The sequence below is a fragment of the Ranitomeya variabilis genome, chromosome 2 (assembly GCF_051348905.1).
Source record: "Ranitomeya variabilis isolate aRanVar5 chromosome 2, aRanVar5.hap1, whole genome shotgun sequence".
Taxonomy (NCBI): domain Eukaryota; kingdom Metazoa; phylum Chordata; class Amphibia; order Anura; family Dendrobatidae; genus Ranitomeya; species Ranitomeya variabilis.
Window position 1 is genome coordinate 77,534,328 of NC_135233.1, and position 18,889 is coordinate 77,553,216.

At 45.1% G+C, this 18,889-nt stretch overlaps 2 protein-coding genes across 3 annotated transcripts in view; one reads left to right on the forward strand and one right to left on the reverse strand.

The window, feature by feature from the left end:
- Positions 1–13,886, reverse strand: part of NDUFAF5 (NADH:ubiquinone oxidoreductase complex assembly factor 5) — a 69,709-nt gene extending 55,823 nt beyond the window's left edge. The window contains exons 1-4 of one of the 2 annotated variants that reach the window (XM_077282566.1): positions 13,468–13,886; positions 12,713–13,373; positions 10,570–10,610; positions 8,536–8,599 (exon numbers count right to left, since the gene is read on the reverse strand). In XM_077282566.1, coding sequence (XP_077138681.1) covers positions 8,536–8,599; positions 10,570–10,610; positions 12,713–12,973 — 366 coding nt within the window. In that variant the 5' untranslated portion in view covers positions 12,974–13,373; positions 13,468–13,886. Of the gene's footprint in view, positions 1–8,535; positions 8,600–10,569; positions 10,611–12,712 lie in introns of both variants that reach the window. The other variant, XM_077282567.1, reaches the window with a different exon arrangement.
- Positions 13,681–18,889, forward strand: part of ESF1 (ESF1 nucleolar pre-rRNA processing protein) — a 48,742-nt gene continuing 43,533 nt past the window's right edge. Inside the window, exons 1-2 of the mRNA XM_077282565.1 lie at positions 13,681–13,815; positions 17,043–17,632. Of these exons, the coding sequence (XP_077138680.1) occupies positions 17,098–17,632 (535 nt within the window). The 5' untranslated portion in view covers positions 13,681–13,815; positions 17,043–17,097. The remainder of the gene's footprint in view (positions 13,816–17,042; positions 17,633–18,889) is intronic.

The following is an 18,889-nucleotide window of genomic DNA, read 5'->3' on the forward strand; positions in this document are numbered from 1 at the left end:
TGTCAGGCAGGCGGGCACAGCTGGCTCTCTGGTAGGCAGGCGGGCACGGCTGGCTCTCTGGCAGGACTGGTGGACAAGACTGGTACACTGGAAGAACCGGTAGGGACCGGTCTGCAGGCAGGTATGTAGAACGGGTAAGAACCTGTTCAGACACGAGGACCTAGGAATAAGTAGATAAAGACCGCAAGAGCGGATGCAGAGCGAAAGCACAGGAGCTAGAGCCAAGAACAGAAATGCAGGAGGCGGAGCCAAGAGCAGGAGGCGGAGCCAAGTGCAAAACCGCAGGAGGCGGAGCCAAGAGCTGGAGGCGGAGCCAAGTGCAAAACCGCAGGAGGCGGAGCCAAGAGCTGGAGGCGGAGCCAAGTGCAGACAGGCAGGAGGCGGAGCCAAGAGCTGGAGGCGGAGCCAAGTGCAGACAGGCAGAAGGCGGAGCCAAGAGCTGGCGGCGGAGCCAAGTGCAGGAGAAGTAGAACCGCAAAGAGCGGAGCCAGGTAGAACCGCAAGGAGCGGAGCCAGGTAGAACCGCAAGGAGCGGAGCCAGGTAGAACCGCAAGGAGCGGAGCCAGGTAGAACCGCAAGGAGCGGACCCAGGTAGAACCGCAAGGAGCGGAGCCAGGTAGAACCGCAAGGAGCGGAGCCAGGTAGAACCGCAAGGAGCGGAGCCAGGTAGAACCGCAAGGAGCGGAGCTAGGTAGAACCGCAAGGAGCGGAGCCAGGTAGAACCGCAAGGAGCGGAGCCAGGTAGAACCGCAAGGAGCGGAGCCAGGTAGAACCGCAAGGAGCGGAGCCAGGTAGAACTGCAAGGAGCGGAGCCAGGTAGAACCGTAAGGAGCGGAGCCAGGTAGAACCGCAAGGAGCGGAGCCAGGTAGAACCACAAGGAGCGGAGAGGTGCTGCGGGAGGGGTCTCTGCAGCAAAGCTGAGCAGAGCCACAAAGAATGTGGAGAGAAGCTGCAGCAAGGGATAACTGCAACAGCAGAAGATAAGCTGAGTAGAAAGGAGCAGAAACGCAGAAGTGAGGAGCAGAGGTAAAGTAACAAAGGTTCAGAGCAGGCAGAGCTGCAAGAGAGCGGAGTGAAAGCAGACTGAGAATACAAGGAAAGACAACAGGGAAGGAAGCCAAAGACTAGGAGACAGAGATAAGACTAAGTACAGACAAGGCAATGGAACAAGACACAAGGACAAAGACACTGGGACCAGGATATACTGCCTCCTGGTGGGCGGACAACAAGACCAAGGAAATAACACAGATAATCCTCCAGAGAGGGAGTAACTCAGAGCAAGGCCAGGCAAACTCAGAAGCAAGACACTAACTGAGCTAACACATTGCACAGGCCCAGACCACTGGGTGGAACTGAACTAAATACTGGAGGTCTCCTGGCAATTGGTCAGGAACAGATTGGACAGATGCACCTGATTCCTATAAGAACCAGAGAGTTCAGGCGCCGCCCCTCTATACACAGAACTATGAAGCATGCAGAGAGCAGAGACACAGAACATGGTGCTGGCAAGAAACAGAAAACACAACATGACCTGGAGCAGTGGGTAAGAGAGTGAGAGACGGGAGGCCATGCCGAGATGCCAGCAGAGTTGTTACAAAGTGCTTGCCTCACCGCTGACAGTTCTTTTAGATTGGAAGATGCTGTTCTCATTGAGGCCCTCCATTGACCCTGTAGGACCTGACCCTCCAGGTGTGCTCCCCACGCCCATGGGCTCGCATCGGTAGTTAGGACTACTGGATTCTGCACTGACCAAGGCACTGCGTTGCTTAAATTTTCTGTTCTCATCCACCATTCTAGTGAGTCTTGAACTCTTGGAGATAGAAGAATTTTCCGATTCAGGTTGTATGGATTCTTCGTTTGTTCGGTTAGTATCTGCCATTGTAATTCTCGTGTGTGGCTTTGTGCCCACCGGGTCGCTGGAATTGTTGCCGTTAGAACACCTAAGAGTGACATTGCTTTCCGTAGTGAAATGGCCCGTCCTAGTTGGAACAGTTGTATTTTCTGTTGAATAGCTTGAATTTTCCTCTACGGGAGGACACACTCCTGTTTGACTGAATTCAATAGGATCCCGAGGAATTCTTGAGTTTGAGTTGGGATTAGTCTTGATTTCTTTAGGTTTACAATCCAGCCTAGCTTGGTCAGTATCTCCAGTACTCTTGTGACTGTTTTTTCGCAATTTTCTTTGCCGTTTGCTATTACCAGAAAATCGTCCAAATAGGGTACCAGCATTATGTCTTCTTTTCTGATGAAAGACGCTACTTCGGAAATAATTTTTGTAAATATACGGGGAGCTATAGCTACCCCGAAGGGAAGGCATTGATATTGCAGATGGGTGGGAATTTTTGCAATGTTTACCACTAATCTCAGGTATTGTTGGTGTTGGCCAGCAATTGGCACATGGTAGTAAGCATCTGTTAGATCTATTACTGCCATGTAACAGTTCGGGTCGAGTACTTTTATTGCCGTTCTTAGAGTCTCCATTTTGAAACTCTCCACTTGAAAATAGTGGTTAGTGCCTTCAAGTTAAATATTGCTCTTAGCGAGCCGTCTGGTTTTGGTGATAGGGAAAGTGTTCTACAGCACCTTGTTCCTATCTCCTGGTGGGGTACTCTTATTAGAACTTCTTTTTGTATAAGGAGATGAACCTCTCTCTCTAGCGTGGCCTGATTTTTTCCGGCCACCCGGGTCATTATCATGCGATTTGGCGGGGGGGCTGGAGAACTTGAACCGTAGACCTTCAGACAATAAGCTGGTTACCCATTGAGAAGCTGGTAGCGCTGCCCAGTGGTGGAGTCTTCCCCCCCACTGGGATTTTGGCGTCATTGGTGTTTCGGATCAGGTTTGGGGGGAGGCTTATTGAAGAGGAATCCCCTCTCTTTTCTCTCTTTCCAGGGTCTGCCCCGAACAGACCTATCGTCTGAATGGCCGCGGCCTCCTCTATATACGGATCCACGAAAGGACGAACGAGAGGTCTCCCATCGGCGCCTACGAAAGGAAAGAGGCGGAAAACGTTTTTTCTTATCCGATGCTTTCTCTAGGATCTCCTCTAAGGCTTTACCAAAAAGATATTGTCCTTCACAGGGTACCCCACAGAGTTTAACTTTCGATTGGAAGTCAGCAGTCCAATTTTTCAGCCACAATGCTGTACGTCCTGAGTTGGATAAAGCACATGCACGTGCGGCACCTCTGACAGAATCAATCGAAGCATCTGCTAGGAATCTTGCGGCACCTTGTAGAGAGGGTAATGCTTCAAGTAGTCTCTCTCTCGGGCATTTGTTTTTAATCTGGTCACTCAGTTCCTCTAACCACTTGACCATAGCACGTGCTGTGCAAGTGGCGGCAACCCCGGGTTTAAATGACCATGTCGCTGCCTCCCAAGCAGAATTTTGGAAAAGCATCTGCTTTCTTGTGAAGGGGATCTCTTAGGGCTCCCATGTCCTCAAATGGTAATGCTACTCCTTTAGAGGTGCCAGCAATGGCTGCATCTAACTTAGGAGCCTTTTCCCACTTTTCACAGACCTCTTCATCAAAGGGGTATTTGCGCTTCAATGCCTGAGGGATAGATATCTTTTTATTGGGTTTTTTCCACTCCCTTTTGATTAAATTCACGATATTATCATGGAAAGGAAAACATTTATGCTTTTTTCCCTCCAAGTTGCTGAACATAGTGTCCTGAATTGATCGCAGCTCTCTAGGGGTTTCTACCCCCATAGTCGCCCTAACAAGTTTGAGCAGTTTCCTGATATCTTCGGATTGAAAATAAGGGTGGCCATACTCCTTATCCGAGGAGTCCAGTTTTGAGGCATCAGAAGGGGTTAATTCTCCCAGTTCTTCTCCTGAATCTATGTCAGACCCTGTACACTTGTTGGGGGATGGGGAGGCGGGGTTCCCTTTGTTGTATGATGTTTTAACTGTTCTTTAACAGTTGATTTAACTTCCTCCCGTATAATTGATTCAATATTTTGCAGTAGGGAAGAAGACTCTTCTGCTACCGTTTTATCAATGCAAGGCTGACAGATTTTCTTGCTGTACAGTCTAGGGAGTGTTTCTTTGCATAGTGCACAGACCCTATTCTTCTGTTTGGAGGTGGCTTTCCTTCCCTAAAAGACACAGTGTACAGGACATCAGAATGTGTGATTCGCCTTACAAAGGCACTCACCCCTCCAGGACCCTGGGTACCCCGGTAGCTTGTGCCCCTTCACTCATCTTGGGTGCAGGCATCGTCGGTGTGTCAGGATCCGTCGCTGGCTCGGCCATTTTAGCAGGCAGTCCGCATTTACTTTGCCCCTGTTATATGGCAGGAGCGGTGTGCGGGCCTCTGGAACAACTTCCGCCCAGAAGTGTCCAGCACACCGGCTCCCTCGGCGTGTGATGTCACTCCCGTGCGACCGGAAGTCATCACCTTACACTTCGGCGCCAGCGTCAGTGAAGGACACGCCCCTTTTCACCCGGACCAGCCTCCTGCTCAGAGCAGACGCCGGGGAGTCCAGCGGGGGGATGAGGCGCGACACGCAGCAGCCCTTCGCCCTGACAGCACCGTACGAGATGCCGCCGAGTACGGCTGCTCCCACAGCGGACCTCAGCCTCCGGACTGGCAATCATCAGAGGGAGATCCCTCCGGAGGTAAGAGCACTGCCACAGGCATCCACCTGCAGGAACAGGAAACCAAAACTGAGGAGAGAGGTGCCGCCCCATACTTTTATCTCTGCTGCAGGTTTCCTGTTTCTGGGGGCGGATGCCATCTCTCATGTACGGTGCTGTCATGGTGAAGGGAAAAAACAAGTTCTCACGGAGTAGGTAGGGTCACAGCACATAAGTGCATTCACAGATGTGTATACTTCCCAACTTTTAAAGACAGGTAGAGGAATAGGTATTGCAGCACTGAAGCCTCTCAGTGTTGTCTTCCCCCACAATAACCATCCATGGTGTCTATAGACTATGATGTCACCAAAAAAGCCCCGGACACACAGTATTATGAAAAAAAAAAAGTATGATGATGCCACACTATCCCCAGAATAGTATGAAGCCCCTTGTGACACCCACACAGTACCCCTACAAGTGCTGTTGGAGATATATAAAAACACAACACTTCCTTAGCCCCATTTGCCCAATGTGCTGCCCCACTCTGTAGAGCGTGTAGACTGAGGATACATGCGATAACCTGGTGATGTCAAAGTGCCTGCTGTGCCCAGACTACGTTACACGGGCTGAATTGTGAAGCAGGAGACCTATGGCTGCCTATTCTACCACTGGGACACGTGAAAGTCCAACACTGGGCACCCTGTTATGGTTCTCAATGGCAAGAGAACATAGCCCAGCAAACATAAGTACTAGCTCTTGGAAGGATGGAAACTAAACTGACCATGAACTAAACCTGCCGCACAACTAACAGTAGCCGGGTAGCGTTGCCTACGTTTTTTATCCCTAGACGCCCAGCGCCGGCCGGAGGACTAACTAATCCTGGCAGAGGAAAATATAGTCCTGGCTCACCTCTAGAGAAATTTCCCCGATAGGCAGACAGAGGCCCCCACATATATTGGCGGTGATTTTAGATGAAATGACAAACGTAGTATGAAAATAGGTTTAGCAAAATTGAGGTCCGCTTACTAGATAGCAGGAAGACAGAAAGGGCACTTTCATGGTCAGCTGAAAACCCTATCAAAACGCCATCCTGAAATTACTTTAAGACTCTAGTATTAACTCATAACATCAGAGTGGCAATTTCAGATCACAAGAGCTTTCCAGACACAGAAACGAAACTACAACTGTGAACTGGAACAAAATGCAAAAACAAACGAGGACTAAAGTCCAACTTAGCTGGGAGTTGTCTAGCAGCAGGAACATGCACAGAAAGGCTTCTGATTACAATGTTGACCGGCATGGAAGTGACAGAGGAGCAAGGTTAAATAGCGACTCCCACATCCTGATGGAAACAGGTGAACAGAGGGGATGATGCACACCAGTTCAATTCCACCAGTGGCCACCGGGGGAGCCCAAAATCCAATTTCACAACAGCACCCTCTCCAATTCACGGGCTCCATATTAGCCATGTACAGCGCTGGAAGTTATCTAGCCTTTTACAATTGATGGCTAAGGGTGTTTTCACACTGCGCTCTGGCATACAGTCATTGGTCCTGACAGGATTTGTATCTATGCGCCAACGGGGCCATAGACTATACTTGTGCCATCAGAGCCAACGTGAAAAACGCATCATTTTCGGAAGTGTATGCCTACTGGAGGTGTACCTTCAGACATGCTTCATCTGCGTGTCTGCTACATCTGGGTGTCTGCTACATGGCTGAAAAAAAATGCACGGCAAAGCTCACGTTGTCTCTGCCGGCACCATTATAGTTTATGGCCCCAACATTGCATACGTCCGAATCCTGTTTTGCGGGGGGTTGGGGGGAAAGGGTTCAGACGCAAGCCCCAACGGGTCCCAAGTATGGGTGACAGAACGCAGCACAAAAGCTCCCTTACTCTTAGGCCATCAATATCAGATCGTGGGAGTGCGACCTTCAGCACCTTCTCCGAACCGTTTCAAGAGGGTTTATTACTTGTGTGAGAAACGTAGCCACTGAAATGGCTGGTTTTGTACTTTTCCACGCCATTTTTATTTATCTTAAATGCGCCAGTTCAAGATATTGCAGCATCGCTCCATTAACCTCAATAGAGCAATATTGTAATACTTATAAAAGAACAAAAAAAATGGCGCAGGCTAGTACAAACCAACCTGCAGCTGCTGTAAACACTGAAGAGGCTGCATGTCTGCCGCGAGTGCTACAGACTCTCCAAACTGCCTTATCAAAGGGGGGCCCAAAGACAGACCCCACTGATTTAGCGTGTGACCTATTTTAAAGATAACCCCTAAGAAAAAAAAATGTATATATATTACATACGATAACCATGACACATTCCCTTTACTGCCACTGATAATAGGAGGGAACAATATTATATTAGAGAATAAGTGGCAATTTCTTAACCCAATTTTACCAGAAATTAAAGTGTTAAAAAATAATTGCAGTTCTGCAAGAAATATAAAGACACTCTAACCTCATATTACTGGGGGGCCATTATCTTTGCAATTATTTTAGTGCTATAGAGTTTGTGCTTCAGTTTTATCACAGTTCATATAATTATAATAATACCATCTATTAATCTGTTATATAAATATATTACTATAGCCAGTGAATATAATGAGGGTCAAGAACCTCTTAAATTCAAATGATGTTTCTCATAAGAAAATCTGGGATTGTAACGTGGGTGATAATTTTTTTATATATTAAGCCTTGGCCTTTTTTCTAGCTTTTCCCATAAATGTTTCTGTACAACAACAGTGACACCTTCTGGTTGTACATGGAATTGCCTGCACATAACTTCACCATTGACTTGAATGGGTGTTGAAAAAAATGTTGCAAAAATGCAGCAAAACCGCAGGTATCATTATTTGCTGCGTTTTTGCTGCTGAAAATTCAAGGACATTAGCGTGGACAAAGAAAAAAAACACACACCAAAAAACACATCTAAACCTGCGTTTTTGACGCAGCTTCTTTCCTGCCAAGAAGATCAGGTTTTGCTGCAGAAAAAAATGCTGCAAAAACGCCCTGTGTGAACGTACCCTTAAAGTGTTTACTTGCTTCATTCAAAATGTGGGCTTATGAAGGTAGGAATTGCATAAACTACTGGAAAATAAATTACTTGGGTGATAAATAAATCCTCTGCCGATGCGTGAGCTGATGAGAATATCCACATGACTGCAGCCAATCGCTGGTCTATGTATGGACGGATTAGCTACAGTGGTCACATGGGTAGTCAAGAATGTTGCTATATTTGCAGTAAAAACCAGGAGGTGGCGCTAGAATATTGGTGGATCTAGCAGGTAGATATTGTGTCATTCATCATGATAAACACCTTCCCCCGCAGGGCTGGGTTTTTTTTTTTTTACAAAGTCAGCCATCGCAAAAATGGCTTTCCTATATTCAAATTTAACTTGACCATCAATTCCTCCGGCTCTTCAATATCTCTGATTTCTGTCACTTCAAATCAGTGTTTACTTCCATTGGATAAAAATCTGTTCTGAATGTAAGGACTTGATACATAAAAGAATACTGAACAGTGATATACCTGATGTATAAAGAGAGCACAAGAGTAGGGAAGGGCGGACAAGAGCTAAAGAATGCAAAGATGCAAGTGTGAGAAAGCCCGAAAGAAAGAGAAAAGCATGAGTGAGCGACTGACGGCTGGGATTATAGTACAGAGCGGAGAAAAAAAAGCTAAAAAAAAAAATGCAGGATACAAGAAATATAATGGAGAGAAATAGTGTTATTCCTCATATGCAGATTATTCTGAGAAGTCACTAAAAATCACAACTACACTTTAAAATCACTTTTTTTTCTAAACAGATCGATTTCCAATTCTGTTTCCGTTCAGCATTTGGATAGAAAAAAGCAGAGAACGGCCGTCCGTACGTCTGGCTACACGCTTTGGCCGCAGCATAGAATAGATCTGTGACAGAAGCCATGTGCACCGAGCCTTACCTTTGTTAGATGGCGTGATATATAACCTCTTCCACAACCAATATCTAAAGCAAAAGGAAATGTTCTGCAAAAGAAAAATGCATGATCAGGCTAACAACAAGCCACAAAGCCCCGATGTGTGTGTGGTACATAGTGAATAACCGGATACAAACTTAGAAAAAAAAAAATTATAGCAGCAGGCATGCTTTCCTACATACCAGTCTTTTGGCAACAGGGTACGTGCACACAGTCTTTTTACTGAGTTTTTGAAGCAGAAACTTAACAGAAACACAAAGCTTTTGAAGAGGATTTGGAGAGTTTGCGCTTCTGTTTCTGTTCTAAAACTCCTCAAAACTGTGTGAACATACCCTGAGGCTGTTTAGGCTATATGTTCACACTTTACATTTTCGTTCCTTTTTTTATGCAAATTAAAAGCAGCTTTTTACAGTAACAGCAAAAGCTATGAGATTTCAGAAAGCTCATGCACACACATTGTTTTTTTTTTTACTGACTGAATTAGAAAACATCTGCTCTTTTGAAAACTGCAGCATGTCACTTCTTTCAGCATTTTTGGCAGCATTTTTTCACCCATAGAATGCAATGAATAAGTGCAAAATACGTTGCCATCAAGTTTTGCTTCATTTTCGTGATAAAAGCAGATACAGCAGGATGTGAAACCCATTTAAATTTTGTGATTTTCTCAAGTTTAAACCAAAATGTCTGGTCTCCTCACCTGAGACGGCAGTTAGGATTAGTACAGTATAATTAATTTAGTGATATGCTAAAGTAAATAAATGTCTGAGCAATTCAATGGCCGACCAAGGTGTAAAAACTAAACATTATCTGTCGTTGTGTGAAACTGAACAATGCCTGACCAACATGTGAAAGTTAACAGTGTTCACCTACAAAATTCACTACCAACCTCGAGATCAATTCAACTCCCCTCGCTGCTGTAACATTTGTAATTATGTATTTTTTTCATGAACTTTTTTGTTCAGAATAGTCACTATTTTTTCAAACAAAAAATCTTTATCCACTAAACCATTTGATCAATTTGCCCTTTTTTTTTTTTTTTTTTCAAAAAATGTTTTCTGGTTTCATTGGTGGCCTAACACCTTGCATTGTTCATGGAAACAAAACTAATCTTTGAGATACTGAAAAACACAGCAAAGAATGCAGCACAAAACCCCAGCAAAGCCTGCATTTTGTCTGCAACTTCTTTAAGGCCAATAGATCATGTTTTGGCTGCAGAGGGGAAGAAAGAACACAGCAAAAAAAGCATCATGTGAACATAACCTGAAACAAATTTTCCAGTTTGGGACAGTTTATTTTGAAAAACAAACAAATAAAATGGACTGTACTCACCCTTCCTGGGTTCTGCGACAAGTCTCCATCACTGCCCCAGAATCTTTAATTGGCTGCAGCGCTGATGTCACGTTGACAGCACTGCAGCCAAGCAATGGCTCGTGTAATTTCCCTGGCCCGAGATGCTGAGCTGAATGATTGGCTGCAGTGCTGCTGATAAGATGTCAGCACTGCCGCCAGTAACAGACACTGGGAGCAGTGGAGGAGACTCTGACTTTTTAAACAAATTGTGCCAGGGGGGACAGTAAGTTCGCGCTAAGTTCCCTATTGCATCTAGTGGGTCATATGCAGGATGTGAACAATAAATATTGTGTGTATAAGGGGAGACGGGGATCTCAGAAATTCATTAAAAGAACTGTAGATTATTAGAAGGATATATTTTAGATATTAGAAAAATTGTGTGACTTTTACCCTTTTTTTTCTCCAATCCACAATACTTTTCTGATGTGTGTTTAATGGAAGTAGTGAGAAACCCGGTGGTCCGGCAGAATGACTATAATTTACAACAGATTTGGAAATTAATTAGAAGTGAAATCGACTCCAGCTTTGTGGATTTTAGATTTTGCAGCATGGACGGCATCACAAAGTGCTAGAAAAACTAAAAAAAAAAAACAAAAACATGTTCTATCCATGCAGAAAATGTTCGAACATGTCAATTAGAAGAAGTGCAGGGTAAAGGGCACGACTCACCTGGCCACATCAAACACACGATCCGCAACTCGCTCTGCAATCTGCAATAGAAAAACAGAAATAAGTGAATGCGCAGCGTCAAACCGCAAGCAGTTCCTGATCGTGAGCACGTACCCTTACAGGCACAGTTTTCAGTAAACTCCATGAAATTACACTGTATATGGAACAACGAAAACGGCAACACAGCATTCAATATAGTTCTGCATATGGAAGGAGTGAGCAGAAGAAAAATGGTCATTAACATGTGCAAATATCTTATTGGCGATTTATAGGAATATATTTATAACAAAGTCCCATTGCCGCTGCTTTAGGAATAGAAGGTTCAGATTCGCCTCCAGTAGCTCACCACTAACCATGCCTAGTAAATAGGTCATTCTGGCCAGTAATGGTGACCAGTTCAACGCACGGAAATGAATGAAGTCTGAGATGTGGATTCACAGGAGTTTAAAGACTGCAGAGATGAGGGCTCCATTAGGCTCCAGGTTGCTTTGATAATCCATCAGTGGCCTCCATTGGCTCATCCCAGGAGGGGGATACAGAAGGGATTCTACACTTTACAGCACAATTACAATGCTACAAGCATTTTTTTCAAGCTCCTTATATGGAGAAAAAAATGCACCAAAAATGCACAATTTTCAAGGTTAAAGGGAATCTATCAGCAGCAATTTATCACTTACAGTAGTTAGTTTGCTGAGTGCAGCAGTTGTGATAGAATCAGTTTTACCTGCTGCAGATCTAGCAGAGCTCTGAATGCTGAGCTGTGTATAGCCCACCCACACCAGTGATTGACAGAAAGCTGCTAATCCATGGTGAGGGCAGCAGGGTTAGACCAGGAGGCACAGGACACCTAGTCCTGTAGTGATACTCTCCTACTGATAAAGCACAGATTTAATTGAATCACAAAACACAGCCCAGTAAGTTGCACAACGCTGGAATCAGGGCCTCAGGCCCTTCACCATGCTGCAGTCAGATCACATAGCAAAAACTTGCTGACAGATTCCCTTTATACACAATGGATATGAATTTTCATTTTGTTTAAACTGTTAAATGCAGCAGATTCTCTGCACACAAAATAAAAGTGGAAGGAAAAAAAACAAGTCAGTTTCCTCAGATGAGAACATGGCCTTAAGTGTCTTTCACACAAAGTGGTTTTTGATGCAGCTTTTCCTTTGTTTTCCGAACAGAAAAAACACTCAGCGTTTACAATAACAGAAAAATGAATGACATTTCTAAAGTCGCATTCACATAGTGTTTTTTTTTCCTGTGTTTTTTTTTTTTATCCTGGGGTGAATTTTGTGTTAAAAAGCAACAGGTCAATTCTTCCATTGTTTTTCTTGCAGTTTTCTTCCCAATAAAATCAGCAAAAAAAAATAAAATTAAAAAACAACAATATGGAATTGCTAGTTTTTCAGCTGTAGTCTGCATTTTATTTCTCATTAATTAAATAAGCATCAGAAACACCATGTGTGAAGATATCCTCGGGGCTTGCTCACACACAGCGTTTTTGATACTTTTTCTCTTTTTTTTTTGCAGTTTTGAAAGTTGAAAAAAAAAAAAAACCCTATGTTTTTACAGTAACGGCAAAATGAATTAGATAATTTTCCAGTTTCATACACAAATTTTGTTTATTCAGAAGGATCAAGGAGGCCTAGGATATGCTCACATTGAGTTTGAAGGTTTTATTACCTGGATTTGAAAGCCATGTTCACACGTTCAGTATTTATAACCCAAAACCAGGAGTGGGTGATAAATACAGAAGTGGTGCATATGTTTCTATTATACTTTTCCTCTGATTGTTCCTCTCCTGGTTTTGGCTTATAAATAGTGATGTAAAATACTGACCAAATACTGAACATGTCTTAACAGCAAAAATTGCACCAAAAATAAAACTGCATTACGAAATTTTGCATTAAAACATGTTTTCTGCTGCATTTTTTTTGTTACTTGGCTTCATCAATCTGAGTAGGGATTAAAGATGGTGAAAGAATAAACATACTGCGGTTAAAAAAAAATAAAAAAAACATTGCAAGTAAAAAAATGCTATGAAAAATGATCGCACTGTGTGAAGGAGATTGTAGAAATCTAGAAGGAAAAAACTAAATAAAACCCTGCTAGGTGTGAACAAGCCATAGCTGGCACTGACCTCCTCCCGCAGGTACTCATACTGGTGGGCATTACCCTGCGATGCCGCCCAGTTCTTCTGTCTCCTTTTCATGCTTCTGTCAAACACATTGAAGACATTGTCTGTCCTGGAGGCTGATGCCCTTCTAACTGGCACCCTGGCGGTGGAGGGGAGGGCACATGTGGGCCACCAGCTGCTGCTGAGAGCTCTGTGCCCCCTCCTGAGATGTAGGAGAGAGCACCTCATACACAGGGTACTAGATACCAATGCGCTAGTGGCCATAGCAATGACTGGCAGTGCCAGCGCCCCCTCTGCAGTGCAGTGATACCAGTGCCCCCTCAGCAATATTGGCAGTGCCCCCTCAGCTGTGCACTATTGGCAGTGCCCCCCCAGCTGTGCAGTGTTGGCAGTGCCCCCTCAGCTGTGCAGTATTGGCAGTGCCCCCCCAGCTGTGCAGTGTTGGCAGTGCCCCCTCAGCTGTGCAGTGTTGGCAGTGCCCCCTCAGCTGTGCACTATTGGCAGTGCCCCCCCAGCTGTGCACTATTGGCAGTGCCCCCCCAGCTGTGCACTATTGGCAGTGCCCCCTCAGCAGTGTTTGCAGTGCAGTGTTCCCAGTGCCCCCTCAGCTGTGCAGTGTTCCCAGTGCCCCCTCAGCTCTGCAGTGTTGGCAGTGTCACCTCAGCTGTGCAGTATTGGCAGTGCCCCCTCAGCAGTGTTTGCAGTGCAGTGTTCCCAGTGCCCCCTCAGCTGTGCAGTGTTCCCAGTGCCCCCTCAGCTGTGCAGTATTGGCAGTGCCCCCTCAGCAGTGCAGTGTTCCCAGTTCCCCCTCAGCAGTGCAGTGTTCCCAGTGCCCCCTCAGCAGTGTTGGCAGTGCAGAGTTAGCAGTGCCCCCTCAGCTGTGCATTGTGTGCAGTGATACCAGTGCCCCATGTGTATGACGAGCAGAGCAGCAGCACAACTTTCCGGCGCAGTCCCCAGGACGCCTCCTTCTCACATGCTAGAAGCTTTACACAGCCAAGGACACAGAAACGCTAAACTATTTTTGGCCATTCGCGGCCGCCGTAGCCGGGGTGAGAGGTCGTATCCGCCGCAAAGGATTGCCGGGAGGAATCACGTGGTGATCGGTGAGCTGTAGGAAAGAGATGAGCGGCTGTGATAAATGTGTCCTGTACATAGACTGCCTGGATCTGCTGGTGCTTGTAGTGCCAGGACATCACCGAGATTATAATAATCTGATATATGATAAATAATGTGATAAATGTGTCCGTGATCGTGGGGTCCGTGCGCGATCAGCTAAAAGCGCTGCGTTATTACTAAGTCTATTGACTGTGTATGAAAGTGGGATTGCTGGGATCAGGAAGCTGAGAGGCTGCTCCCCCACCAGGAGCCGCCCTGCCCCCCCACCAGGAGCCGCCCTGCCCCCCCACCAGGAGCCGCCCTGCCCCCAGTGTGATGTGAGGGGGCGCACACAGCTGTATGAGCGGAGACACTCCTGGGTGCCATCATTATGGTGCGCGATTACAGGGATTCTTCTCCTTTGGGAACAATTTTATTTTCTTACTTAGATGTATATATTTTGGGCTAAACATAATTTTTGCAGTCAGGTATCATTATTATTATAGCGCCATTTATTCCATGGCGCTTTACATGTGAGGAGGGGCATACATAATAAAAACAGGTACAATAATCTTAAACAATACAAGTCACAACTGGTACAGGAGGAGAGAGGACCCTGCCCGCGAGGGCTCACAGTCTACAAGGGATGGGTGAGGATACAGTAGGTGAGGATAGAGCTGGTCATGCAGCGGTTTGGTTGATCGGTGGTTACTGCAGGTTGTAGGCTTGTCGGAAGAGGTGGGTCTTCAGATTCTTTTTGAAGGTTTCGATGGTAGGTGAGAGTCTGATGTGTTGTGGTAGAGGGTTCCAGAGTAGGGGTGATACGCGAGAGAAATCTTGTATGCGATTGTGGGAAGAGGAGATTAGAGGGGAGTAGAGAAGGAGATCTTGTGAGGATTGGAGGTTGCGTGCAGGTAAGTACCGGGAGACGAGGTCACAGATGTATGGAGGAGACAGGTTGTGGATGGCTTTGTATGTCATGGTTAGGGTTTTGTACTGGAGTCTCTGGGCAATGGGGAGCCAGTGAAGGGATTGACAGAGGGGAGAGGCCGGAGAATAGCGGGGGGACAGGTGGATTAGTCGGGCAGCAGAGTTTAGAATAGATTGAAGGGGTGCGAGAGTGTTAGAGGGGAGGCCACAGAGCAGGAGGTTGCAGTAGTCAAGGCGAGAGATGATGAGGGCATGGACTAGGGTTTTTGCAGATTCTTGGTTGAGGAATGAACGGATTCATGAAATATTTTTGAGTTGAAGTCGGCAGGAAGTGGAAAGGGCTTGGATATGTGGTTTGAAGGAGAGATCAGCGTCAAGGATTACCCCGAGGCAGCGAGCTTGTGGGACTGGGGAGAGTGGGCAGCCGTTTACTGTAATGGATAGGTTTGTTGGGGGGGGGGTGTGTCGCGTGAGATGGGGGAAAGATGATGAATTCTGTTTTGTCCATGTTAAGTTTCAGAAATCTAGCGGAGAAGAAGGATGAAATAGTGGACAGACATTGAGGGATTCTGGTTAGTAGGGAGGTGATATCTGGTCCAGAGATGTAGATCTGTGTGTCATCAGCATAGAGGTGATACTGGAAGCCATGAGATTATATGAGCTGTCCCAGGCCAAAGGTGTAAGTGGAGAAGAGCAGGGGCCCAAGGACTGAACCTTGTGGGACTCCGACAGATAGGGGGCGAGGTGAGGAGGTGGTGTGTGAGTGGGAGACGCTGAATGTCCGGTCTGTTAGGACATTAAAAATGTCTCCGAAATTCCATCTTTGTAATATCCAAATACTGAACTGCTGAAATGCCGCCCCTTAAGCTGAGCTCTGGGACTCTGTACTGGGGTCTACTGGGGCTGAGATTCCTTAGCTCTACCCTGGTTGTAGGGTATCAGCAGTGATGGTCAGGGGTATTGTGTTGTGGGTCACTCCCTTGGGCTTGATTGCTGGGTGATGCACAGAACGTTGCGTGTAGGGACAAAATGTCTCTCATTCTCAGTAAAAGTCCAACAGCATTAAAGACCCAGGAGAGTTTCATAGTTATTATGGTAGAGGGTAGACAATGGGTTCAACATAGAGCCAACCATTATAGTTGTGGGCCCTACTGGAGATTTTGGGACCCTCGAGCAGAAAGGTAGTCTTATTATGAAGCTCACTTGCTGACACACGACACTATCGCATCATCAGAAGGTTTATTTAGTCTTTTTACTCACTTATATAGCACCATTAATTTAATTCTACAACGCTTTACAGACATTGTCATCACTCTCCCCATTGGGGCTCACAATCTATGTTCCCTATCAGTATGTCTTTTCAGTGTGGGAGGAAACCGGAGAACCCGTAGGAAACCCACGCAAACACGGGGAGAACCTTGCAGATGTTGTCCTTGGTGGGATTTGAACCCAGGACCCCAGCGCTGCCAGGCTGCAGTGCGAACCACTGAGCCACCGTGCTGCCCCAAGGTTCACAAATGGCTTGTGGCGGGGATGCAAGTAATGGAATTGTAAAACAGCCGTATTTTTTAAAAAAGGCGTCACGGCTTCCATCATCTGCAGCTGCGGTTCTGGGGGAAATGTGTCATTACATGTGAACTGTTCAGTAATATAGATGGAACACAGAGGAGGATCCCCATCTATAATGTGGCATAGGGTTGGGGGTTGCCATTTTAAGATCCCTCCTTTAATTTCTTTCTTAGTCCATTAACTTGTCTCCTACTTGGCATTTAAAGTAGAAGCTGCACTGTTCTCAGTCCAGAGCCCATCCTTGTAAGGCTGTGTGCACACGTTGCATTTTTTTCACTATAAAAACGCATTAAAAAACGCATACATTATGCATCTCATCATTTAGAATGCATTCCGCAATTTTAATTGTACTGTGCCAAAAAGTCGACTGCTGTGAAATAATACTCCTTACCAATCGTGGTGATTCCTCCTAAGAACAGGTCATCGGTATCTAAATCCTGAACAGCACCTTTGTTATTTATTGCTGTAATCCTATATGGAGGTACTGTGGGATGGCAATAAGTATTGTATCACAGGTTGGACGTAACCGTATTATTCTTACATGCATGAGCCCTTTAAGGGGCTGTCTAGTAAGGACATTCCCTATCTATATGCCCTATTAGATGCATGAGTACATAAATAAGGGGTGTCTAAACCGGTCAGTCACTTTGTGCGCCCTTGTTTATGTTTTATGTTATCAGATTTTTGGGTGAATTTTATATTATTTATTTGCTAATTTAACTTTTTGTCATTTCAGATCCTTCATCTATTTCAGTTTCTTTTTTTTCATCTGGAGTTTTAAAATTAATAAGATGGCAGCAAAAGAACTAACTTCTGACCAGCGATTTAGTCGCGTCACAAAAGACCCTCGATTTTGGGAGATGCCAGAAAAACAGAAGAAAATTAAGATTGATAAACGTTTCCAGGCCATGTTCCACGATAAGAAGTTCAGTCTTAAATATACAGTGGACAAACGGGGGCGTCCTATTAACCACAGCACCACGGAAGACCTGAAACGCTACTATGATCTCTCCGATTCTGACGAGGATGTGTTGTCAGATAAAGAAGCCACCAAGAAAGAGAAGAAGAAAGCAAAGAAGAAGAAAGATCCTGCAAAGTCTAAAGTAATGTCCGCAAAAATCATCAAGGAGAAAGCAGAAACGTCTGAAGAAATGAATAAGAGCAAAGCTGAGAAAATAATGAAAGCTACAGGAGATAAAGTATCGAAGCAAAAAAACACTGACAAAGAAATGAAGACTAAAGAGAAACCATTCGGCAGCTTTCCTGCAAAAAGTGATAAGAAATCCACAGAAGTGATGGAGCCAGAGGAATCGGAAGAAGAATCAGGTACAGTTGTATATTAAAGATATTGGGAAAAATATAGTCATCTATCCACAGACAATCACATCCTAGTGCTGAAAGAGCCCTTCCTCTTGTAAAGCCTCACGTAGTTGCTATTGACTGCCACATCCAGTGATCAAAATCAGTTTTACCTAACACGTTACAATGCCTTCTGTCTATGACTTGATGCAGGAATGGGTTAAAAAATGCAACTTATAGCCCCTCAGACCCGGCACTCGGCATAATACTGTGTATCAATATGTTATTACCCTGCAATGTCCCTTTAATTATGGCGATCAGTATGCTAGGTTGATTTAAAATGTAGGTTTGGGTCTGTTTTTCCATGTGGTTACTTGTAGAGGAAGGGTATGCAAATGAGTCATCCTCCAGGAAGAGGGAGATCGCTACCCCATAAGCCAGTGTTGGAGCCGTGTCCCATAACTTAAAATATAAACCAAGCCAGAGGCCCGATTCATTAAGACTGGAGTATTGTGCCCTAGTCCCAATGAGGTGCCTGTAGGAATTAGGTGCACCAGATTCATTAAGAATTATCACGGACGTGCACTTACATTGACCTAACCAGAAATGTTACTCCAGTCTTGGGACTGGAGTAACATTTCTGGCTTAATCGCTGCCACTTTCCATGAATTTGATTCATCTTGCCCCTGTTCTTCTCCATTTCTGCCAACTTTGGCTCAGCTGCTTGAAACTGGCATAAAAAGGCAAAAAGTTGCATTATCGCCCAACTCTATGTTGTGCACGCCAGTTTTTTTTAGTGTGGTAAATGTAAATGGTAAATGTATTCGCCCCAGTGTCTTTTTTTTTTTAAAGGAAAATGGATGCCTTCATCCATGTAAAGTAGGGGATGAGATGCCTTTGGGGGTACAGTGTCTCTATGATCACCATATGGCGTTACTAATTTACTCGTAGATTGTAATAATTAAGCCTCCTCAATACCGGCCGGATGTGTTGTTGTTCAGCCGGCGTCTGCTGCTTAAGAGTAAAGACGCAGTATCTGTGATCACTGCTGTGTAACTGTTTGTTATTGTCATTAACAGTGGCATTTAAATGGTTACTAAGTGACTGCGTGCCAGCAATTGTAGCTTACCGATGTGTTATCATGGCAATATGCCATGCATAAAAAAGAAGCCTTCTCATAGGTCCACAAATGGAGAAATAAATAAGTGTCAGAAAATCGCAGCACAAACCAGATACCAAATTTGCAGGGAGTTTTATTTTTTTTTTTGTTATGCAAAGTTCTGA